The sequence below is a fragment of the Lissotriton helveticus genome, chromosome 10 (genome assembly GCF_964261635.1).
Source record: "Lissotriton helveticus chromosome 10, aLisHel1.1, whole genome shotgun sequence".
Lineage (NCBI taxonomy): Eukaryota > Metazoa > Chordata > Amphibia > Caudata > Salamandridae > Lissotriton > Lissotriton helveticus.
Genome location: NC_136071.1, coordinates 658,540,462 through 658,565,974, shown reverse-complemented (window position 1 = coordinate 658,565,974; position 25,513 = coordinate 658,540,462). Strand labels below are relative to the sequence as shown.

At 46.4% G+C, this 25,513-nt stretch overlaps 1 protein-coding gene across 2 annotated transcripts in view; it reads left to right on the top strand.

The window, feature by feature from the left end:
• Positions 1–25,513, top strand: part of LOC144784436 (nuclear distribution protein nudE homolog 1-like) — a 182,731-nt gene that overhangs the window by 118,921 nt on the left and 38,297 nt on the right. For both annotated transcript variants that reach the window (XM_078663191.1, XM_078663190.1), the window contains 3 exons: positions 12,403–12,539; positions 13,125–13,304; positions 13,530–13,612. In XM_078663191.1, the coding sequence (XP_078519317.1) occupies positions 12,403–12,539; positions 13,125–13,304; positions 13,530–13,612 (400 nt within the window). The remainder of the gene's footprint in view (positions 1–12,402; positions 12,540–13,124; positions 13,305–13,529; positions 13,613–25,513) is intronic.

The following is a 25,513-nucleotide window of genomic DNA, read 5'->3' as shown; positions in this document are numbered from 1 at the left end:
GATGGATCAAACCCAGATCTGTTGACTGGGTGTGAGTGTTTGATTGGTTCAGATGCTCCGTCCATCACCACCCCCTTTTGTACCGCTCTCAGATTAGGGGCGCGCTTCAGACCAAGGTCCACCGCTCCAAATTATCAACCTTACGCAATAAAGGAGGGGAGGAGATTCATGACGAGGTACAAATAGCAGACGCATTTAGAGACTTCTATGCTTCTCTATACAGGGCCGACCCCACGCCAGGGGAGGGAGCAGATGCCTATCTGCACGGCGCAGCCGTCACGGCCCTGAACTCTGCGAATGTAAGGTCCTTAGATGCCCCCATCAGATTAGAGGAGGTGATTAGCGCCATCTCTCGCCTCAAACCCCTAAAATCTCTGGGTCCGGATGATTTCTCCTCCGGCTTCTACAAACTATTCTGCCCGATTCTCGCTCCAGTTCTCAATAAGCTTTTCAACTCGTTCCAGGGTACCCGGCTCAATCCCAGCCGATATGCTGGAAGCGGACATCATAGCGCTGCCTAAACCTGGCAAAGACCCCTCCCAATGTTCCACTTACCGCCCGATCTCCCTACTTAATATAGATTTTGAACTTTTCACGGGCATACTAGCTTCCAAACTTGGTCCTTGTCTCCCGGGGATCATAGAGCCGGATCAGTCAGGCTTTACCCCCAGCAGACAATGTAGCGATAACACCAAGCGCATCTTACACCTAATTGACAAAGCCCATTTCCAACAATCAGACTCCGCCCTCCTGGCCATCGACGCTGAAAAAACGTTTGACCGAGTGGACTGGGGCTTTCTAGAGAAGGTTTTATTGCACTTCGGGGTTAGGGAACGCTTTAGGGCGTGGTTTGCAAGCTGCTACCATCACCCTCAGGCGCGGGTACGGATCAATGGTCTGAACTCACGCCCCTTCGAAATCCAATGGGGCACCAGACAGGGGTGCTCTCTGTCGCCCCTCCTCTTCGCGCTCTACATCGAGGCGCTAGCACAGAGGGTGCGCGACAACCCGAACATTCATGGCATCACCTTTGGCGGGGAGCCCCATCCAATCGGCCTCTATGCCGATGACATTCTGGCGGCGCTCGACACGCCTAGCAGCTCCGTGCCTGCCTTTCTGGAAGAGGTGGAGGCCTTCGGCGTTGTGTCAGGCCTAAAGGTGAACAGGGGTAAATCCATGGTACTACCGTTAGGCAAAAATGCCCTTAGCCACCTTGGCTCCCTCCCATATGGAGGGGGATTACTAGTTCAAAAACAGCTTCCCTACTTGGGTATCACCCTCACCTCCTCCACAGAACAAACGGTGGCCCTAAACTACACCAAAATAGCTCAGCAGCTCCACGGCGATCTTAGACGTTGGCAGCAACAATCCCTGTCACTGTTAGGGATGATTGCGGCAGTGAAAATGTCAGCACTCCCCAAGATACTATATATCTTCCAAACTATTCCCATACAACCCCCACCGGGCACGGTCAAGGCGTTGCAGGTGGCGATTCAGCACTTTATCTGGGCAGGAAAGCGCCCGCATATGAGCAGACAGCTAGCCTTCCGTGGGACGGACGAGGGGGGCCTGGGGATCCCAACCTGTTTCAATACTTTCAGGTGATGCAGCTGGGTTACTTGGTGGAATGGTACAGACCCGAATCAGAGAAGAGATGGCTCTTCCAAGACAGGGCCATGGCCCAGGCCTCCTAATGGAAAATACCATTCCTCTGCTGCTCTCATAGACCTCATTATCTACAGAAATCACCCATAACGCAAACGTTACTCAGCCTGTGGGACTCTGTAGCCACGAGTCGGGATCTCACATCGTTCCCGTCTCCGTTAACCCCTCTAATAGACAACCCAGAATTTCTGCCGGGTACTGACTCTCATACGTTTTCGCAATGGCGAGGCTCCGCATGCAGATCGGCGGGGCATCTCTTCGACCTGGAAGGCTTTTTACCACTCTCTTCCCTGTCCCAATTTTACGACATCCGTTCGCCTCGTTTGTACCAATATTTCCAACTCCGGCACTGGCTCACGCAGTCGGAGACCTAGCCCTTCGTTGGGAGGAAGATGACGAGCTTCGAAAAGTGGCTCGTTACCAAGGAATCGGACTGTGGTCTGATTACAGATATTTATAAGATGCTTTTTCCTCCCGCAGAGGTGATCCACTCCGCCGGCCAGAGGCGCTGGGAACTGGAAGTGGGGAGAACATTCACGACTCGGTAGTGGCAGTCAATTTACTACAGGGCCCATCACATGGCTAGGAACACAGCGGGTAGGGAGACAGCTGTGAAAATCGCCACATATGGTACTTGACCCCAGTCAGACTACACAGAAGCAACCCATCTAGGGACTCGACCTGCTGAAGGGGATGTGGCGAACAAGGCAGCTTAACACATCTCCTATGGGACTGCCCCGAGGTTCAAGTCTACTGGACGTCGGTCTTCAATGACATAGACTCATCCATGGACACGGAAATCCCGCGGTTCCCAGCCTATACCATTCTGGGGCTCCCGACACGATTACCTTCCTGTTGAAATCCATTAGGGGGCGGCAAATGGCGATCTAGGCAGCCTCCCAACATATTCTGTCCCTCTGGGGGTCCAACTCACGGCCCACACACACGGGTTGGTTGCATAAACTTTGGTTTACACTAGGGATGGAACGTATCCAGGCCACACTCACACAGACCACAGCTACATTTCACACCACCTGGCAACCACTGTTAGCACTCCTATCTCAAGAATTCAATGAAATCACCTGCCCGAGATATCTCCGCCTCTTACGCCTGACCGAGTCTGATCACGACACCGCAGAGCCCGAGCCGGAGGCCAAGTGAACACCCAATACGTTTTTCTCCCTCCAACTCAAACGGATCGGCACACTGGTGGGGTGGGGGAGGGAAAAGGGGGGGCAGGAGTTTGTTGGCTTCGTTTGTTTTCCTTCTTCGGTTGGATTCATGAATGCTCTTTATCTAGGCCCTTGCATTGTTATTACAGCGCGCTCTCCGAACATTGGTGGGGCCTGATAGCTGTGGCGGGGCAACTGCATTTTATGCAAAGGGGTTACGTCATCCCGCTGTGTACACGCTCTCATGGACACTATCTTGCATTGTACTATCTTTGTCTTTAGTTTTTTTGCGTCCAAATCAATAAAATAAAATTAAAAAATATATATATATCAATGTCTAAGCCTATGAGGCCCGAAAACACATTTCCTTCTACAATAGAGCGAAGCCTCAAGCGCAGTTCATTTTAAATAAAGTTGTATATGATGGAGGGAACGACTTTCCAAGCTGAGACCCCCCAGTTCAGAGCTGATATCTATTTAAGGTGTCCTTTGTGAAATGACGTGGTTTATAATCCTGGCTCCCTCCTCCTTGTGTGTCCAGCTCAAATCACTTGATTTTTTGTTGTCTCCCGTCCACTACCTACAAGGGTTGAAATTGCGTGGAAATTAGCTAGCCAACAACATACATGTTATCATATAATACATTTAACTGAAAAGTAATCTTGTGAGATATCAATTTCACTTAAAAACGAGCATTGCAATCATTATTTTCTGTTAGCTAGCTAACAAGCACAATGTACTGTACCTTCGAATGGTCTAATTTGAAAATATATGTTCTGTGGTATTATCTTTAAGCTTTCACACGCTGGGCCTCGCTTACACTGTGTATACATGGAGATGTTTACATCTCGTGTTCAGATAAAGTATATTGTCGGAGCAATATAATAGAATGCCTAAAAAATCACAAATGAAAATAAAACTGTATGTTAACCAGCCCGTCCCCCTAACATACACTCCACTATGAATGTGTGTAGACACAAACACATCACAATGGATATATTTGAATATTGATATGCATACATTTTTTGTACCACTGTATTAACTACACACTAAAGAAGGTCCCAGGGAAAGTTTAAAGACCCTAACTGCTAAACCCCTGTATCTACATAACACCAACAAAAATTAACAGTGAGTCTAAGTAAACCAAATATGTACCCGAATAGACACCAAAAATATAAGGGAAGGGTTACCACTTGAAACGAGTTCCCATCAGTTCACCATCGAGACCGCCCTTCATCATCTGGAATCTCTTGTGGTTCAAGATTCTGCGGAAACCTCTACTGACCTGGACGATGATGATATAACCAGGTCAGTGGGAATCCTAGCTCTTATACCACAGAAGTGAAGATGGTGTGTATTGTGGGGAACTGAATAGCAGTGCTTTAGAAAAAGGTGTAAGTGAAAAAGGATAAGAAAAAGTTCTAAAATTAGGTCGTGATCAGGGAAAAAGAACAACTTTAATATATGCCATAACACTCCTAAATCAATAAAAACAGTGCAATTAGCAGTGTAACAAATAACCGCTAAACTTAAGATGTAAGGTCGACATGTTTCTGCAGTCACTGGAGCAAATGACACTCCTGCTGCTTCATCAGGACCATTAGTGCTACTGCTATATACAAATTAAGACCATATCACCTGATAAGTGTATGTGTACTCGTCTTCCCGTTCTAGAACAGAAAAATGAGAAAAGAATATAAGGGTACATATGGTTAAAAACTATATGATAAGCAACGAACATGGTCGTGCCTACATTCTAGAACTATACAGATCAGTTCAAATTAGTTCAAGCGCCATAACAATTTTTGGCCGATATGTAGACAAATGTATTTCATCTCGAAACATAATCTTTAGATCACTCACCCAATTGTTGGGAAGGAAACGCCCCACCTCACCCGGCACCAGCTCAGGTAGTGGGTGCACCGCACTACAAAAAATTAATTGTAATTGTCAGAGAGACAGTGTTTGTGCATAACTGCACAAATACTCACATTCCTCATTCATCCAGCATATCACACACCTCTCATAGGCGTCATATCTTCCTACTGATTACATTCCGAGTTTGTTTTGAGTTTTGGTAGAATATTCCAAAAATCAGCCGTTATTCGTAGTTTGTTAAACTTTCAAGTTTTGAAACAACGGTCTTTTTAAACTCGATTTATCAAAATACCACCCAGCACTCAAGCTTGCACGCACATTCATTCATTTGTAAGCCTACCTCTCCGTCGGTACACCGGTCTTCCCTCTGAAGCTCTTTCGTGGGGAGGAACCGACTCGGTGTACCGGCGGAGAATAAATGTATCTCTCATTTCCGCATTGGGCGTGTGTTGCGCACGCGGAGCCCGATGACGTCATGGCGTATTTAGGATATCTGGGTAATGTAGTTTCTAAGGTGTCACCGCATTGGGCCGCGGTTCGAGTCCTTTGTAGATATGAATTCTACGAGACACCAAAATTAAATTACATAATTCAGATCCTATATTTTAATTCATTTTGAAGGTATTCAAGCACAAAAATTATCCCCAAATGTTTTCAACCCAATAGTACAACATTGGCTTATCTGTGTCCATGAAGGCATACTGGCATGAAGTATTTTGGATGTCTGGGTAATGTAGTTTCTAAGGTGTCACCGCATTGGACCGCGGTTCGAGTCCTCTGTAGATATAGATTCAGCGAGACACCGAAACTAAATTACATAATTTAGATCCTATATATTAATTCATTTTCAAGGTGTTCAAGCACAACAATTATCGCCAAATGTTTTAAACCCAATAGTACAAAATCGGCTTCTCTGTGTCTATGAAGGCGTACTGACCGCACATCATAATGTATGGGCTATTATGCAATGGCGTTTTTATCCTTGCTACCCAAGACCTCTGTTCAGAATCCATCGAGTCTTGTATTAGGGGCAAATAGTACAACATCCAAACGGACAGTACCCTCTATTTAATAACTACAATCAGGCTTATTATTGTAACCACCTGAATATAAAATGCACACTATAAACTTAGAATCAATTTTAAACAATTAACTTATTGTGGTAAAGAGGTTGACAAAAACAAATTAGTATGTTAATTTGTTATTGCAGTAGCATTAAGAATTGGATCTAAATATTTTTCGTATTCATTTTAATAACTGTGCTATGATATGGGATCATTTACAGTGACATCCAAGGGATTTCAAAAAAGTGAAAAGGGAGGTCTCCTCACAATCCGATAGGGGACGAGGAGAAAAACAATTGTTACAACGAACAAGTAGTCCCTAGTTGGCCTATAGTTTAGGCAGAGAGGGAAATTCCTCAGTTAGAGAGATGATGGGTGGGGGGGAGGGGGAGGGAAGCCAATTGGCCAGCAAATGCCATAACCACATGAAAAATAAATCACAAATGTTGAGGGAAATTTCAGAGACACAATACAAAACACAAGATGTATGTACTTGTACAATTTTTCATTCACAGTATACAAAAATTAATATAAAATGCCAGTTTAAAAAACATAAAAATGTACTTTGAGATGTACATGGGTACAGAGCAATAATTTAAAAACACAAGAACACAAGTTGTCGACGCAGCGTTTCGGTATCTAGGATTTGACCTTCATCAGGACAGGGTTTCTAAAAGAAGAAACATCTTATTTAGAAATGGATCTGTCCAAGTCCATACCACATGCTTAATAAAAGAGGCGAAAATGTGCCCATCTTTGTTAAATGAAAATCATGACACTGTACTTGTCAGTTAATCACTCTAGATAACGTGGGTCCTTCTTTCAATGATGTGAATATGTGAACAAAATGCTGACCAAAATGTAACAGATCCATTTCTAAATAAGATGTTTCTTCTTTAGAAACCCTGTCCTGATGAAGGTCAAATCCTAGATACCGAAACGCTGCGTCGACAACTTGTGTTCTTGTGTTTTTAAATTATTGCTCTGTACCCATGTACATCTCAAAGTACATTTTTATGTTTTTTAAACTGGCATTTTATATTAATTTTTGTATACTGTGAATTAAAAATTTGTACAAGTACATACATCTTGTGTTTTGTATTGTGTCTCTGAAATTTCCCTCAACATTTGTGATTTATTTTTCATGTGGTTATGGCATTTGCTGGCCAATTGGCTTCTCCCCCCACCCCATCATCTCTCTAACTGAGGAATTTCCCTCTCTGCCTAAACTATAGGCCAACTAGGGACTACTTGTTCGTTGTAACAATCCAAGGGATTTCGTCATTCAAACCTAGTTTGTCTGTTTTAAGTCTGAAAACCCACTTCTGTTCGCACCTAAACAGAAATTTTGAGACATCAGTAGTACTTGAAGGAATCCATGGCTGATCAAGTACTGTCCAAAATATGTCAGAAGGCTGGTGGCCCACCTGTAAAAAATGATTAGTCAGCTGTGTTGCCTGTTTGCCACAACGAATCGAGCTTTTGTGCTCAGAGATTCTCAACTTAATTTTTCTTGTAGTCATCCCTACATAGTGTAATTTACAAGGGCATGTAATCAAGTAAATCAAGTTGGAGCTGTTGCAATTCGTAAATCTTCTGAGTTGCCAGGGTTTGTCAGTACCTATATCAATAGTAAGTGTTTTGGTTGTTTGTGGACAAGCCGCGCAGCCACCACAAGGATGGTGCCCGGTAACTGCGGGCAAGTCCCACAAGGTACCGACTGCACGGGATATCACTGTTTTTGGTCTTGTATGCACCAGTTGGTCCCTTATGTTCCGCCCTCTCTTAAAAGCAAACAGGGGTGGTGGTATCCTATCACTACCTGTATTTAAGATCTTCCAATGTCGCTTGACAATCTTTTGGATCTGATTAGAATATGTGCAGTATGTATTAACACAGGTAATTCTCTCCTGCCGTGGTTTAGGAGGTGTCATCTCAAGGAGGCCCTCCCTGTTGTTATTGGAAGCCCTCTTCTTTGCATTCCTGACCAGATGTTTCGGGTATTTTTTAACCAGTAGATTTCCTTCAAGGGCTTTTGAATGTTCATGGAAGGCAGATTTTGTAGAGCAATTCCTCTGAACACGGAGGAATTGCCCAAAGGGCAGATTGTCCCTGAGTGCTTTGGGGTGGAAGCTCTCATAATCAAGCAAGGAATTCCTGGCCATTGGCTTCCGATATAATTCAGATTGTAGTCCCTACATTGATGCTGAGATCAAGAGGTCCAGAAATGGTAGTTGATATTTATCAAATTCAATTGTGAATTTCAAAAACTGATTTCTTTCATTCAACCATCCATGGAATTGATGGAGTTCTTCAACCGTGCCGCGCCACACCACTAGGATGTCGTCTATGTATCGTTTCCACACTCGCAGACACTGATGGTATGGATTGGTGTCTACGAGTATGTGTGTCTGCTCAAATTTGTGAACATACAGGTTAGCGAGACTAGGAGCAAAAACGCTGCCCATGCTAGTCCCGCTAACCTGCAGATAGATCGACTCCTCATATTGAAAATCAGATGTGAGTCCCTGGCTCATTGCACCATCAGGATTCAAGCAAGCCGGGCCGACGACGCCTGAAATGGCAGAAACCGGTCCCCGGAAGCTTGTTTCCTTCCCAGTACAAGAATTGGCTTGGTAGTTTGGTTTGCCCTGTTCCCATCATGCACTGGGACAGGAACAGACTAATTTGCATATAGCCAAGTTCTGAGCTGGGATGGTGCAGTGAGCTAAAAAACGGTGATGGATCAAGCCCTGATCTTTGGACTGGGTAAGAGTGGTCTGCTTAATTCAGGCACTCTGTTCATCACCACCCCCTTTTCTGAATCAGCTCTCATAATCAAGCAAGGAATTCCTGGCCATTGGCTTCCGATATAATTCAGATTGTAGTCCCTACATTGATGCTGAGATCAAGAGGTCCAGAAATGGTAGTTGATATTTATCAAATTCAATTGTGAATTTCAAAAACTGATTTCTTTCATTCAACCATCCATGGAATTGATGGAGTTCTTCAACCGTGCCGCGCCACACCACTAGGATGTCGTCTATGTATCGTTTCCACACTCGCAGACACTGATGGTATGGATTGGTGTCTACGAGTATGTGTGTCTGCTCAAATTTGTGAACATACAGGTTAGCGAGACTAGGAGCAAAAACGCTGCCCATGCTAGTCCCGCTAACCTGCAGATAGATCGACTCCTCATATTGAAAATAATTCTCAGTCATGGCCATCGTGGCCAAGTTCATTATGAATCTGACTGGTGTTATAGAGTTGAGATCTCTGTTGGTCAATAGTTCCTCAATAGCCTCCAAGGTCTCTGTCTGTGGGATGGAAGTGTAGAGACTCTCCACATCAAATGACACCAAAATATCTAGATCTACATCAAACTCAATGTCAGGGAGAATCCTTAAGACATCTTTAGTGTCTTTTACGAAGGTCGGCATCTCCCTTACTAGAGGCTGCAGAAAAAAGTCGACAAAGGTTCAAGCACTGAGCCAATACCCAATATAATCGGTCTGCCAGGTGGAGGGCGTTGTGGCTTATGTATTTTTGGTAAAATATAAAAATACGGCATTTTGGGGTTAGCTGTACACAAGTATTGGGATTCCCTCTGGGTGATCCACCCCTCGGCCAAAGCTTCCTCTACAACATGGCCAATGACCGTAATGAGTCTTTCTGTAGGGTCGTTATCCAATTTGCGATACGCCCTGATATTATTCAATTGGCGCTGACATTCGTCACGATATGCTTTTGAATCCATTAGAACCGTTGCCCCGCCTTTGTCGGCCGGTTTAATTATCATCGACTCCAGGCTAGCCAAGGTCTTCAGTGACTCCTGTTCTTGTTTAGACAGATTAACAAAATGTTTGTTCGGTTGGTGGTACATCTGTCTTAAGTCATGGTCTACTGCCTCTTTGAAAGTTTGGACTTTAGCTGGTAGTCCAATGGTAGTGGGGTTAAAAGTTGAGGGTCTTTTCAGTCCGGTATTCAATACAACTTCCCGCTGTGTATCGCCTGGCTTGTTAGAAAAAAGATAATGAAGCCTGATCTTTCGAAAGAATTTACCCATCTCAGTTTGTACGAGAAACGAGTCACCCTTGTTGGTTTTCACAAAGCCGAGTCCCTTGTTAAGGACTGACTCCTCAGTACTAGTTAAAACATGTTAAACAACTGCAAAGGTGCACCACAAAAGACAATGAACAAATTCCAATGCTAGTCTGGACCACTCCAATTTCGGCATACTCTCACTCCTTATGGGACAGCTCACATTTATAAAAGCCCTGAAGAAGTCCCAGCTTGGGACGAAACGCGTCGGCTGTACATTGTTTTTGAATACATTGAAAATAAAGATCATTTGAAGATTAACAACATCCCGTTAATGCAAAACGTCCTTTTTTCTTGCTTATTAATAGCATTAGAATTTGTTCATTGTCTTTTGTGGTGCACCTTTGCAGTTGTTTAACTTGTATATAATTCCATAAGGAATCAGCACAGTAACGATGGGTGCCAGTCAGTGTGCACACACTTCCCTTTAGTCATCTTGGGGTCAATTATCATTTGGGGTGAAAAATAGTCAGGTGCTGACACTAGGAAGGGTCCGTCGTTATACCTTTGGTATTCATCACTAGTTAAAACATGTTTGCTGAGGTTGATCACGAGGCTGATGTCCCTGCCTGTTTCTGGGGGATCTTCTTTCCGTTTCTCAAGTCCATTGTCGTTGGTGGAAGATTCCAACGGACTTGTCCCTGTTGTGGTGCTCTCCGTCGACCTCTCTGGCGACCAGAGCCCTGCCCTAAAAAAGGCTGTTGGTTAAATTCAGGGTATGGTTGTTGTGGTCCGAAAGGCCCCGGTGGAGGAAAAGTGGGAGGGGCCCAAGGTGATGGTTGCCACCAAGGAGGAACAGGGTGCTGGCCATAGTAGGAGTTATAACCCATCCAATTTCGCCTGTTATTTCTTCTTCCTCTGGCACCACCTCTACTATTGCTTTGATTCGAGGAGTCAGAGTCAGTAGATGTGTCGTCGGAATTCGACGTACCATAGGTAGATCCCCCTGTGCGACCGTTGTTATTAAAAGGCGCAGGTACATAGTTGTCTCTTGTATATGGGTATATGGTCTCAGCCGAGAACTTGGCCAAGTCCTTCTTGAATTTCTCAAGTTTGTTGAACAAAATAGAATCCTTCAACTCTTTACTGGTTTTATTTCCTTCCTCCTGTCCTTTACCAAACATTTTACCTGACAGCGTAGTTCTAATCTGGCCCTCTAAAGTTTGTATTTCGACCAGTATCTCATCAGCTGTTTTTTTGGCGGTCTTGATGATTAACACCAGCCAGTCCTGCGTACACTTCCATGCTATGAGATACCAGTCCCTGCGGAAATCCTTATTATCAAGGAATAGGCGAGGAGCGTTATTGACAATTAATCCACGTGGCGCACAGTTGCCCCTTAAATATTCTGCCATGATGATGCCATGGACACAGATCCGAGGCTGATTCTTTTTCAAAACCAGGATTTTAGCCCACCCCTCATCACTGGTTGATTGGATAGATGGTATAATGTCCAAGATACTGGGGTTATCCGCTAAGATCGAATCGATCTCTGCTTCCTCAAACGCCAACCCAGGGTTGGTGGCCATGATTTCAATAAGAAAAAACAGCACCCACACTCAGCATGTAATAAAACCGAAACAAAAAGGAATGCGCCCTATCTCTCTATATTAGATTAAAGCGGTGTATAATTAAAAATGGACCCGCCGCTTAAACTGCACAGACACAACTACACACAAAAGAAGGTCCCAGGGAAAGTTTAAAGACCCTAACTGCTAAACCCCTGTATCTACATAACACCAACAAAAATTAGCAGTGAGTTTAAGTAAACCACTGTATTAACACCTTAACCGTGGTCAGATTTACCGCGGTGCGCTGAAGATTATGAAAACCCGCGGTTCATGACGAGCTCAGCTCGTCATGAGTGTACGAGAGGTGTACCTCATGACGAGCTGAGCTCGTCATGAGCGTCGAAGGGGTTAAGGAAGGAGCTTTCAAGTTGGCCATTGTTGAGCATGAATAGCTCATTCTTTGCTTGGTGGTTGCAAAGTGTATCTTATGTATTGCGGTGTGTGCTGCTGGCTGCAGCACACGCCGCAATGCAAAAAATATACTCTAAGCATATCGCTGCACTATGTGGCAGGCACCAGGCACTGCCTGCCAAATGGTGCAAAACTGAGGGCAAGCGTGCCTGCTACGGGCCCCCAATGTCCATTTCCGGCAGCCTTACGATGGCGGTGGGACTGCCACCAACTGGATGTCAGTGGCGGTCCCACCGTCATTGTAATCAGGCCCTTAGTATTTTGAGGTTTTTAGTTCCACATGCACAATTAGAATAACCAAACTCAAGTATCTGAATACGAAGTTAAAAACCATGACTGAATAAAATAGTCTTAGTCTGTAGGCTGGGTCTTGAGCACAGTGTAAATTCAATATTTTGCAGTGGCGTGTTTACATTGGTAGTACCTTAGGCCAGGTATTTTGCATGTATAGATACTGAAATTCTTTTGTCATAAGAATCTATGATTGTAGAATCTTGAAGGTCGCAACATTAATTTATAATGCGTTTGTTAATGCAGAGCGGCAATAATGTCATTGGATGATTATGAGCAGCGCTTAACCAAAGAAATGGAAAGGAATGCCTTCCTGGAGAGTGAGTTAGACGAGAAGGAAAACCTCCTCGAGTCTGTGCAACGCCTGAAAGATGAAGCCAGGGGTGAGGAAATACAACGCATAACCTAAATTGAGAAAAAGTTTTTATATCAGTTAGAGCACGAAAATAGATGACAATTCCGATGCTTGTATGCGTTTCATTTAGCTCAGACCTACCCACAGAAAAACAGAGCGATTAACGCAATGGTGGGTTTGTAGTGGGGATTGGAGAAGAATGGGAGAGAGGGTACGTGAGAGCTTGGTACAGCATCAATGGTGGGGACATGTTGAATTCAGGCTTACTGCCTGTTTTGGGAAGTGAGGTTACTGGCAGAGCTTCAGATGCCAGATTAGGTTGGTCGGAGTCGCTGTACATCAGAGGTGGTCTAGCATATATGGGTGGCTACCCTGACATGCTACATAGTTCTGTGTGGAAGCTGTGGATCATTTGTTTCATCCTTCCTATCTCAATACATTGTGTATGAGTTAGTTGAATAAAGGACACTTTTTACTCCAGCATGTGGATAGTCTGATAGCTTAATTTGTTATATAAACCACTTTTTTAAATTTCTTGATTTTACTGTTACTTTGAATGTTTTTTCAAATTCAACTGAACAATAGCTTACTGACCCTTCTGTTTCTGTTTTAGACTTGAAACAAGAGCTTGCGGTGCAGCATAAACAAAAAAAAACAAAGACATGCGTCAGAGGCTCATCAGAGGTGGAAAAATTTGACATAGCAATTCAAGCAAGTGTGTCTGTGCCTTCAACACCTTTGATGCATAGGGGCTATGGTGCTAGTTTATGCACCCCACTCTCTTGTAAGAGAAGTAAGTAAAGCTGCGGCTTAGAAGGGTTTGCAAGGTGCTGTCGCCTCATATATAGCTAATCTTTAGGCTGACCCAAGTATTCACTGTAAACATTTCTGTGGTTATTTGATACCCTTAGAATCCGTGGAGGCGATTAGTTACTTGAAAGGATAGATCGGAAAATTGTGGAACCTAATGTCTTTGTGGCTTTAATTGTGCCCTTTTAATTTTTCCCATGTTTTGAAGACAGCTTTTCGGTCACATCTCTCACACCAGCTGAACGAATATCTGCGCTGAAAATTATTGGAGAACGTCTTAGAAAAGTGGAGGTAAGTTGTGTACTGGAAATCATTAAAGCTGATACGGGTTTGACTGTGCTTGCTGACCATGAGTACGGATAGTATGTCCTAGGTAATAACACATTCGTTTTAGAAGGGTAAGTTTCAAAGCAATATAATAATAATAAAAATTGTGTGATTACTTAAAACCAATACAATTTTTCTGTTTGAACTTAAAAAACTCATAAAATTCTTATGTACACAAAACAAAGCATTAAAAGACATGCATCAAGTTACTTTTGCTTCAACAACACAGGTCTGAACAAAGTCAACTTGATAACAAAAAAAATAAAACACTACCCAAAAACTACAAGTCAGGCGGCATCCATTTTTGTGTTAGCACATTAACAATTCTCCATGACACATTTTCTTAACCTCACCCAGGCTGACTGGTAAGAAGCTGGTACAATTGATTTTGAGGCACAAAGGAACCTACATTCTTCAACGGTCTTGATGTCATCATCTTGCTGCTTAGAGAAAGGCTGTGGAGGCATTCTGTTTAGTGTTGAAATGGGATAACAGAGCATGCGCTTTAAAACATTGGCAACATACCTTCCTTTTTAGGTCTTGCCTTCGCAGCGTGCATGCGCTGCATAGGAAAAAGACCTTTTCCAATCGATTCTGTTTTTCAGTCAAAAACGTGCAGCATTGCATTGCTTTGAATGCAACACGTGCACTTTTGGCGATTCCCTTGCGGGAGCGAGCTTTAACATATGGTGCCAGCTCCCACAAGGGAAACAGCCCAGGCCCCCTTCTCTCTCCCCTCCCCCGCTGCCTCTTTCAGCGCGAGGCACGCACTGGTTCTTTTTTGGATCAATTTCACAGGGAAACAACAAAATGAAAGAAGGAAAGAGATGTTGTAAACCGTCTCTTCAAGTCACGTTTTTCAATAAGTGAGGAGCAAGGCGCGCGCTGGTTGTTATGAACTGTCTTGTGGAGCATATTGTTCCGACGCATGCTGCTGTTTTATTTCCTTATTAAAATACTTTAAGCTGGGGGGCGTGGCTTACAGCCGACTAAGATGGCCGCTTAGTCTTTGGGCTCCGAGGTTGATCTAGCCCTTTGCATTAATCCGCTCTCTTATCCGCCATCTACAGTGCTCCAACAGCTGGAGCTAACGTCCAAACTCAAGCGACGGTGTTCGGAGACACTCCGGTAAAAATCCGTGACTGCCTGCAGCTGTAGTCGCCGACAGAAATGGAGCGGCCTACATGCGACGGCTGGACCGGGGACTCTGGTAGTGCTGACGCCCGGCTTGTGGACTGCTGCGGCGTGGTGCAGAGCATGATCATCATCCGCGAATAACCCCGTGAGGCGGAACCCGCCCAGATTTTCTGAGTCTACAGAGGTCTCCTTAGGTCGCCTGCTTCGCATTCCCACTGGAGACGAGCTGCTGTGGGGAGTGGGCTGCGACTACCGCACACTTAGCTGAACAGCGGAAGTAGGTGCTTCAAACTGTATTACCACGGCCCCCAGCGGCCCCACGTTACCTTGTACCCCCACGGTGCTGGACGTCCAACCAGGGGAGGTGCTGTGATTACACTCCGTCCTCCGTTTTAGCCGGGGATCAGGCCCGATGGAGTAGGGCCCCTCCCCCACCTCCAGCGCCGAGGTCCTGATGAGTGCTGGGTCACGAAGTTGGGCCTGCTGGGGGGCTAATATCGATCAGGGACCCATTAGTGAGCGCCGTGCCTGCATTGGTGAGGGACGGAGCCTGCTGCCACACTGCGTCCTACTGTGCACAATCCCCAAGGTGAGCTGCACCTGCTTCTGTGCCTGTCTACAGGAAAGGGAATACGGCCGCGTTGCCATTCTTCTGCTGCGCCGGCTGTTGGCTTTGCGGGGTGTGGCGTGCTCCTTCTCCCCCCCCGGCCCTTGATCCGCTTTGGAACCAGCCTTCCTGCACCTTCTGCTGTGGGCAGACCCGAGCCCCGGATATTAACCTGATCTGTCAAGCCATGACGGGCAGGGGTCCTAAAAACCAGGCCACACAGCAACGACTGGACAAATACACCTATGGCAAACAATCGCCCACGGCGGCGGAGGGGCGCTCCTCGCAGCATAAGACGCCAGATGGAGACGGAACCCCAAAAGTCACGCTAGAGGACATTATGCAAGCTCTTGCAGGCGTCCAGACCACTGTGGGAACAATATCCACTGATGTCTCCCTGCTGCGTGCGGACCTCCATAAAATGGCAGATAGAGTGCGAGAGGTGGAGGTGGTTGCAAAATCTTTGGTTGTGGATACTTCAGAGCTGCAGGTGACGGTCGCACACCTTGAAAAAGAGAACAAAGCACTCGCTGACAAGCTTGATGACCAAGAAGGGCGTGCAAGACGGAACAAAGTCAGAATTATTGGTATAAAAAACACAAATAGGGTACTCCTGGTCTAAATGGATAAGAGAGTGTCTGCTTTCTCCTAAAGAGTGTGTATAGACTGAAGAGTAGTGAGAGCAGATAAGAAAACCCATCAGCCCACCCATTGGCGGAACTTCGTCATCTGGGATTTTTTAAGAGGATAAGCTGGTATCCACTAGATGACTCACTAGTTGTTTGTGAGTAAGTTCTAGTAATGGATCCACCAGCGATAGAAAAAGATGGTGTAAAGAGCTGTGGGCAGAGATGTTGCAGTGAAAAAGTGAAGTGTTAAAATTGACTAGCATGGTGCCTGGGGGTAACTTTTATTCTGGTGGTCACCATGATGACAAGGTTAAAAATACAGAGTGTGGATAGAATCTCAGCAAATACTGCTATCCAGGTGGTAAGTTAACTGGTCGACATGTTTCAGCCAAACATGGCTTTCTTCAGGACCTATGATAACAACACTTCTGCAACTATTACCAACTAAGTGTAGTGAAAGTTTACGTACCATGCGTGGATGACCTACCAACTGCCAAATTAATGAGTGGTAGCTCCAAAAGTCATGGGTATGAAATCACCTCTCCTAGAAAGGAACAAACAAACAGTGTATACAGACACACAATATGGCAGATGAAAGTAGCAAAATTAAGACAGACATATAACATCCAACGAGACATTGCTCATGTATTATTTTAATTTTTAAATAATCACTCACCCAGAAATTTGCTTGGGAGTGGCCTCACCTCGCCTGGCACTCGCTCAGGTATTGAGGCCCCGCTCTGAAGGAAATGGAAACAAGGGAAATACCAAGAAAGTCACTTGTCTGGTATTAGTTCCACTTCATGACTGTTATCCCCTAGTGTAAAACAATGGGCATAGAACGGACAACGGTACTCAGCTAGCCTAGTCAGCTGATAATGGATGGTGGAAAAATAAATATGTGCATGGTTGTCAAATGGCCATATAGCCACTGCACATTCTCGGTTGTCTACAAATTATTACTCTAAATGAAATACTGCACTCGTTTCAGCATCATAAGGTACCAGCTATAGTATATCTATTGATGAGATCAAGAAGAATGCTGAGTTGAAAAAACGAGTCTGCAGTAGAAATACGATTCCCCAGTGAAAATCGAGTAACAAATTAGAGAAACTCTCAAGTCTAAGATGTATGAGCACACAACACTAATTAAACCTATTTGCGAGGTGTCTACAACATTAGGTAAATGTAAAAAATAAAGTGAAAGGCAAAATCACTCTACGTGAGCAAATACCCAAAGCACCTCACTGTAGGAAACACAATCCGCTGCACTCACCTGTCCGTCGGTACCTCCAAGCCCAACTGAGCTGAGGGGAAGGTAAAGTGACGGACAGGGGAGCAGCTTACATACGTTGTGTGCGGACCGCGGAGGAAACAGGCCGGCTGACACTGCCGTTTTCTCTTCGTGTATTAAAGAAGTCTTGAGTGTGCGTATGTGAAAGCAGGGCGGACCAGCAGGGAAGCTGTGAGAGCCCGTACTGGTGTAAGAGCTGAGGGACGAGAAAAGCGTCCACGTAGGGCCATTATAGATGTTTCCGGTAAAGACAGGAAGAAAAAGAAACTCGCTCTTATGATTGGGTATGAAGTGAACCAATCAGGGCCTAACTTAAAGGCTCGTATCTGGTATAGGAGCGGACCAGAAGGGAAGCTCTGAAGGCTCGTTATGATGTAGAAATTGAAGGACGGCAAATACGTCCAAGTAAAGCCATATTGGTTTTTCACGGCGAAAGGTGAACTCGCTCTTCTGATTGGATATAAGGTCAGCCAATAAGGGCCAAGCTTATGCCGATGCGAAGCGGTGGCCGAGTCCTTTGTAAAAGTGTGTTAACATTAAGACGATTGGGTCGACAAGTAACTAATCGGAGCCTAGCTGTTGCCCATCAATAACAACAGAAGGCGGCTGAAAAAGTGACAGCTGCTTCGCTCATGTCATGCGGGTAAGGCTCGAGAGATGGTGTCAATACAAAGTTTTTAAACTAAGATATTAAACTAGTACTGACTTACAAAATAGTGTATGAGGGAAAGTGTGTAAGAGTTTTACATATTTATCTCGCTGGTTTCTCAAGATGAGATGGAGCGCCAAGTATTGTGGAAAAGGCGGACCAGACAGAACTCCAGCAAGGGAAAAGTGCCTGGTTAACTACAAGTTTGTCACGGGGATACATGACATCAATATTTGTCAGAAAATGACGGAACAGGCAGAGACATATCATGAAGCGCCTGATGGGCTGCCTGATCAAGCGGATAATTCTTAGTAACGCTAAAGGAAAAAATGGAATGTAGATGGTAACACTAAGGATCGAGTACAATACTATGCCCAATTGCTGATCAACAGGAACAGACGTCGGTATGAGCACCTGCCCAAGGGTTGAACAGGAAAGGTGCAGGGTAGTTAAAGTGATCAAAGGCTTTTGTTAGTAGTACTCTAATAGAGTGGAACAAAGGGTCGAGAGGACCCGAATTATGCTGGGCCAATAGATCATCAGATTTGGACCCAGGGAATCTCGCCATTTAACCCCATAGTGTCACACTTCATTCGGAAATCCCCATTTTTGTTCTTTGACAAACAAATAATGGGAGATATAAGGTTTTTCGAGTACTAGCCACTTCAACTCGTCTGGAGTATGTTTCATGGTCAGGAAATGATTGGTCAGGCGCGTTTCTTGTCGATTACGCCTGATGGTGCTTTTATGCTCATTGATCCTGAGTTTGACCTTTCTAGTGGTCATCCCAATGTAGCGAAGGGAACAAGGGCATGTTATAAGATAAATCACCTTTTCGCTGTTACAGTTGGTATGGTGTTTTAGAATCCATGGGCGCTCTGTGCCAATGTCCACGGTGAGAGTTTTTTCAGTCTGAGGGCACACAGAGCAACCACCTCATGGATAGTGACCCTGGACCGGTGGAAGGTTCCATAGTGTGTTCGGAAGATTTGCCGGAGAAGAGCGAGGTCTAGTATGTACTAGATCGTCGCGAAGGTTATGGCTTCTCTTGAAGGCAAACAATGGAAATGGAATGTTCATTCCAGCCGTATTCAGAATCCGCCAGTTTTTGCGGACTATCTTTTGGACCTGTGTGGAAGCAGTGTTAAATGTGGTGACAAAAGTCAGGTTTTCCAAAGGAGGTTTGGCAACTGGAGGAGCAAGTAAGGCCTCTCGATGGTTGTTAGAGGCCCTCTTACGTGCTCTACGTATCAGGGCGTTGGGATAATCTCGTTCTTTCAGTTTAGTACTCAGATCACGGGATAGGTCCTCGTAGTCACTAGTCTCAGAGCAGTTTCTACGAACCCTCAGGAATTGCCCGAAGGGCCAAATTTCACCAAGGGATCGTGGATGGTGACTATGGAATAGAAGTAAGGAATTCCTAGACATAGGTTTGGGATAAAGTTTACTCGCCAAATGGCCGTCTTTAGGAAAGATCAATAAATCTAAGAACGGGAGTTCAGTCTTACTATGCTCAACCGTGAATTTTAGAAATTGCTTATGAGCGTTAAGCCAATTTTGAAAGGCAAGTATGGATGTAGTATCACCACGCCAGACAACTAATAATTGTTGTTAGAATTATTGGTATTCCAGAAACTGAAGGCGCCCAGGCGATGGACTTATATGTTGAAGAGCTGATAAAATCTAAACTACAACCTAAGGGACTCTCTCATTTCTTTTCAGTGGAGTGTGCCCACAGAGTGCCAAGAGGAAGACCGAAGCCGGGAGCACCCCTCCCCCCCCACTCTTTAATTTCAGAGACAGAGATGCAATTTTACAAGCGGCACGCATTTCACCTCCAATATGCATTTTGAACTCTACTGTTAGCTTCTTCCCCGACTACACTGCAGCTGTTTCAAGGCGCAGGCGAAGTTTCTTTGACGTCAAAAAACTGCTTTGAGAAAAGGAACTACCGTACTCTATGCTCTTCCCTGCTAAACTTAGAGTGGTGGCTGGGAGCCGAACCTGGTTCTTCGATACGCCGGAGTCAGCTCACGACTGGTTGGAGGGGTGGCGCCAGGTGAACCACGCTGAGCGAGGAAATGGCTCTCGCCGACACAGGGAAGAGGAAGACGATCCGGAGAAGCAAGGCTCCAAAAGCCACGGATCGAGCCAGGTGGCATCGCTGGAGGAGGAAGAGATTGAGTAGAAGTACCGGCGTTCCTCGCCACACTGAGCGGCTGTATGGTCTCCTGGGACTGAGCTGTTTCTGAGACTTTGGATTGAGGCTAGCCTTGGAGTCTGAGAAGGGCTGGAACCTTACGGAACTCATTACCCCCGATACGCAAGTATTGCACTTTTGGGTGGGTCGAAGCACTCTGCTGAGTTGGGGTGGCGGGCAGTTCCAGGCTTGCTAGGCAGGGAGGCAGGGAGGGGGGGTGGGTAATGGGGTAAGACAGTACATGTTTTGTTTCATTCTTTTAAGTTGGTTCTAGGAAATGTTATTGGGGCAGCACTCTCCTTTTTTGGTGGATCTATGTGTAGCAAATGTGGCTTTGACTATTTGACAATTTTTACTATGCCTGATGGCTGAACATTTTTCACAGGAGTCTCGGACTCCCCAAACAGCTTTAACGTTGTTATCTTGGCATGTCCGAGGGCTGGGAGATAAAGTGAAGAGGGGCTTGGTACTACAGCATTTAAAGCGTTGTGGCCCCGCGGTGGCTCTACTGCAAGAGACGCACCTCATGGGCTCGACTGTCAGGGCTATGGATAGATGGAGATACCAAATGGTTGCACATGCAGAGTTTTCCTCAGGCTCTAGAGGTACGGGGATACTTATAAGGAAAAATTTCCCATTGGTGATACAACAGAAGCGAGTTGATGACCAGGGCCGCTTCGCAGCACTGGCTTGTCAATGGGAAGGGCGATTATTTAATTTGGTCTCTGTTTATATCCACCCGGCCCTTCACGCACAAGCCCACTCTGCTCTCATAGCATTCTTACTAACGCTTCCTGCTGCGACACTACACATAGGGGGTGACTTTAATGATATAATGGACGGCACACTGGACAGATTTCCCACCAGATCAGGGGTACTGGGTGGACGACGTCTTCTTGGTCTCACAGATGCTATGGGACTCACGATAGCTGGAGGTACAAACATCCTCACGAGAAACAATACACTTTCTACTCCGGGGTCCACAACTGTCTCTCGTGCATTGATTATTTCCTAATATCAGCAGATGGCCTACTGGGAATAGAGGAAGTAGTTATTCTCCCTAGGGGCATATCGGACCATTCTCCATTGCTGCTAAAGCACACGCATTACCAGACTTCTAGAAAGCGTATGTTCCCGATTCATGCTGGTTTTCTGCATGTGAGGCCCATTATGATGCACCTCGCAGTCACTACCAAACGATTCTTTCAAGAAGATGTTGACTCGGTGGACTGCCCTAGCACGCTCTGGGATGCCTATAAGGTGGTCCTGCGTGGGCAAGCAATAGCCTCAATTACAGGTCACAAACCGGCGCAGCGGGCGGAACTTGTTAATCTTGAGGAGGAACTAACCACTGCAATAACGGAATAGACGACGTGCCCGTAACTTGAAACCGCCCTTGAGGTCCAGATTAAGCAAACAGCATATGTGGCATATCAAAGGGAAAATACGTTAGCTAACCTCCAGGCAACTAGACATAGATATACGAACTTGGAGACAAAGCGGGAAAGATGTTAGCCTGGCTAGACAAGAAAGAAAGAGCGCACAAGGTCATAGCCTAAACTGCTCTCACCCACAGGCTCCGTGCTCTCTAAACCAGATGATATAGTGGACATCTTGGCCGATCATTACGAGCAACTATATGCTCCCCGGGCGTCTTACACATCTGAAGAGGCCTACGACTATATTAAAGATTTGACTATCCCTCAACTCTCTCCTGAGGCAGCACTCCTATTGGAGGTGAACATCATTATAGAAGAAATACAGACTGCAACCTACTCCCTTGCCTCAGGTAAAGCGCTGCGACCTAATGGACTCCCAGTGGAACTGTATAAAAGGACAGCGCAGACATCTGCTCCCTTTTTGCTTGAGATGTTTCTCGATAGTCTCGAAGCGGGAGAGTTGCCGCGAGACCAGCGCTTTGCCACTATAGTCGCGATCCATAAACCTGGCACACCAGAAACGGACTGCGCATCCTATCGCCCAATCTCCCTGATAAACGCAGAACCCAAGATCCTGGCCAAACTACTGGCACTGCGGCTAACCCCCCATCTCTCCTCTTTAGTGCATCCGGATCAGTCTGGATTCTTGCCGCACTGCAACACAGCACTTAATTTACGCAGACTTTATGCGGTCTTAGCACGTACACCATATATTCAGGAGCCCACAGTCATTCTCTCTTTAGACGCCACTATGGCGTTTGATACTGTGGAATGGCCTTACTTGTTTGCAGTACTCCGCCACATGGGTTTCGGTCCTAAATTCTGTGCCTAGATTCGCCTCCTTTACAACAAGCCCTTGGCACATGTTGCGGCCAATGGACATATCTCTCGAGACTTCCCCCCTCTACCCCTCTACTACCCTTCTACCCCTCTACTACCCCTCTACCCCTCCTCTACCCCGCTACTACCCATCTTCTACCTCTCTTCTACCCCTCTACCCCCTCTACCCCCCTACCCCTCCACCCCTCTACTAACCCTCTACCTCTCTACTACCCCTCTTCTATGCCTCTACCCCTCTTCTACCCCTCTAACCCTCTACCGCCTCTACCCCTTTACTACCTCTCTACTACCCCTATCCTACCCCTCTGCCCTTCTACTACCCCTCTTCTACCCCTCTACCCCTCTTCTATCCCTCTTCTAACCTTCTACCCCTCTACCCCTCTAACCCCCTTCTACCCCTCTATCCCTCTTCTACCCCTCTACCTCTCTACTCCCCCTCTAATCCTCTACTCTTCTACCCCTTTTCTACCCCTCTTCTACCGCTCTACTACCCCTCTACTACCCTTCTACCCCTCTACCCCGCTACTACCCCTCTACTACCTTTCTACCGCTCTACCCCTCTTCTACCCTTCTTCTTCCCCCTTGTACCCCTCTACCCCTCTTCTACCCTTCGACCCCTCTTCTACCCCTCTACCCATCTTATATCCCTCTATCCCTTTTTTACACCTCTACCCCTCTTCTACCCCTCTAGCCCTCTTTTATCCCTCTACCCCTCTTCTACCCCCTACCCCTTTTCTACCCCTCTATCCCTCTTCCACCCCTCTTCTACCCACTGTAACTAGAAAAGACACTGTGTCATGGCAGCATCACTCAGCACCACCACAGCATCACTCCGCGCCACCACAGCATCACTCCGCGCCACCACAGCATCACTCAGCATCACAACAGCATCACTCAGCGTCACCACGGCATCACTCAGGGCCAACACAGCATCACTCAACACCACCACAGCATCACTCAGTACCACCACAGTATCACTCAACACCACCACAGCATCACTCAGGGCCACAACAATATCAATCAGCGCAGCACAGCATCAGTCAGCGCCACCACAGCATCACTCAGCACCACCACAGCATCCCTCAAGGCCACCACAGCATCACTTAGCACCACCACAGCATCTCTCTTGTACCTCTCTACCCCTGTTCTACCCTTCTACCCCACCTCTACCCCTCTTCTACCCCTCTACCCATCTTCCACCCCTCTACTACCCTTCTACCCCTCTACCACTCTTCTACCCTTCTTCTACACCTCTATCCCTCTTCTACCCATCTGCCCCTCTATCCCTCTTCTACCATTATACCTCTTTTCTACCCTCTACCCCTCTACCCTCCTTCTACCCCTCTACCCCTCTTCTACCCCTCTACCCCTCTACTCCCCCTCTAATCCTCTACTCTTCTACCCCTTTTCTACCCATTTTCTACCCCTCTTCAACCCCTCTACTCTTCTACCCCTCTTCTACCCCTCTACTACCCTTCTACCGCTCTTCCCATCTTCTTCCCCCTTCTACCCCTCTACCCCTCTTCTACCCTTCTACCCCTCTTCTACCCTTCTACCCCTCTTCTACCCTTCTACCCCTCTACCCCTCCTCTACCCCTTGTATACCCCTCTATCCCTCTCCTACCCCTCTTCTACGCCTCTACCCTTATTCTACCCCTCTACCCTTCTTCTATCCCTCTACCCCTCTTTACCCCTCCATCCCTCTTCTACTCCTCTTCTACCCACTGTAACTAGCAAAGACACTGTGTCATGGCAGCATCACTCAGTAGCATCACGCTGCACCACCACAGCATCACTCAGTGCCACCACAGCATCACTCAGCGCCACCACAGCTTCACTCAGCGCCACCACAGCTTCACTCAGCATCACCACAGCATCACTTAGGACCAACACAGCATCACTCAAACCCACCACGGCATCACTCAGCACCACCACCGCATCATTCAGGGCCACAATAATATCAATCAGCGCCACCACAGCATCACTCAGCGCCACCACAGCATCACTCAAGGCCACCACAGCATCACTTAGCACCACCACAGCATCTCTCTTGTACCCCTCTACCACCCTTCTACCCCACTTCTACCCCTCTTCTACCCCTCTACCCCTCTTCCACCCCTCTACTACCCTTCTACCCCTCTACCACTCTTCTACACCTCTACCCCTCTTCTACCCATCTGCCCCTCTTTTATCATTATACCCCTTTTCTACCCTCTACCCCTCTAACCCCCTTCTACCCCTCTACCCCTCTTCTACCGCTCTAATCCTCTACTCTTCTACCCCTTTTCTACCCCTCTTCTACCCCTCTACTCTTCTACCCCTCTTCCACCCCTCTACTACCCTTCTACCGCTCCACCCATCTTCTTCCCCCTTCTACCCCTCTACCCCTCTTCTACCCTTCTACCCCTCTTCTACCCCTCTACCCCTCTTCTACCCCTTGTATACCCCTCTATCCCTCTCCTACCCCTCTTCTACGCCTCTACCCTTCTTCTACCCCTCTACCCTTCTTCTATCCCTCTACCCCTCTATCCCTCTTCTACCCCTCTTCTACCCACTGTAACTAGCAAAGACACTGTGTCATGGCAGCATCACTCAGCAGCATCATGCTGCACCACCACAGCATCACTCAGTGCCACCACAACTTCACTCAGCGCCACCACAGCTTCACTCAGTATCACTACAGCATCACTCAGGGCCAACACAGCATTTCTCAAACCCACCACGGCATCACTCAGCACCACCACCGCATCACTCAGGGACACAATAATATCAATCAGCGCCACAACAGCATCACTCAGCACCACCACAGCATCACTCAGCACCACCACAGCATCATTCAAGGCCACCACAGCATCACTCAGCACCACCACAGCATCACTCGGCACCACCTCAGCATCACTCAGCACTACCACAGCATTAATCAGGGCCACCACAGCATCACTCAACACCACCACAGCATCACTCAGCACCAGCACAGCATCACTCAGGGCCCGCACAGCATCACTCAGGGCCCGCACAGCATCACTCACGGCCAACACAGCATCACTCACGGCCAACACAGCATCACTCA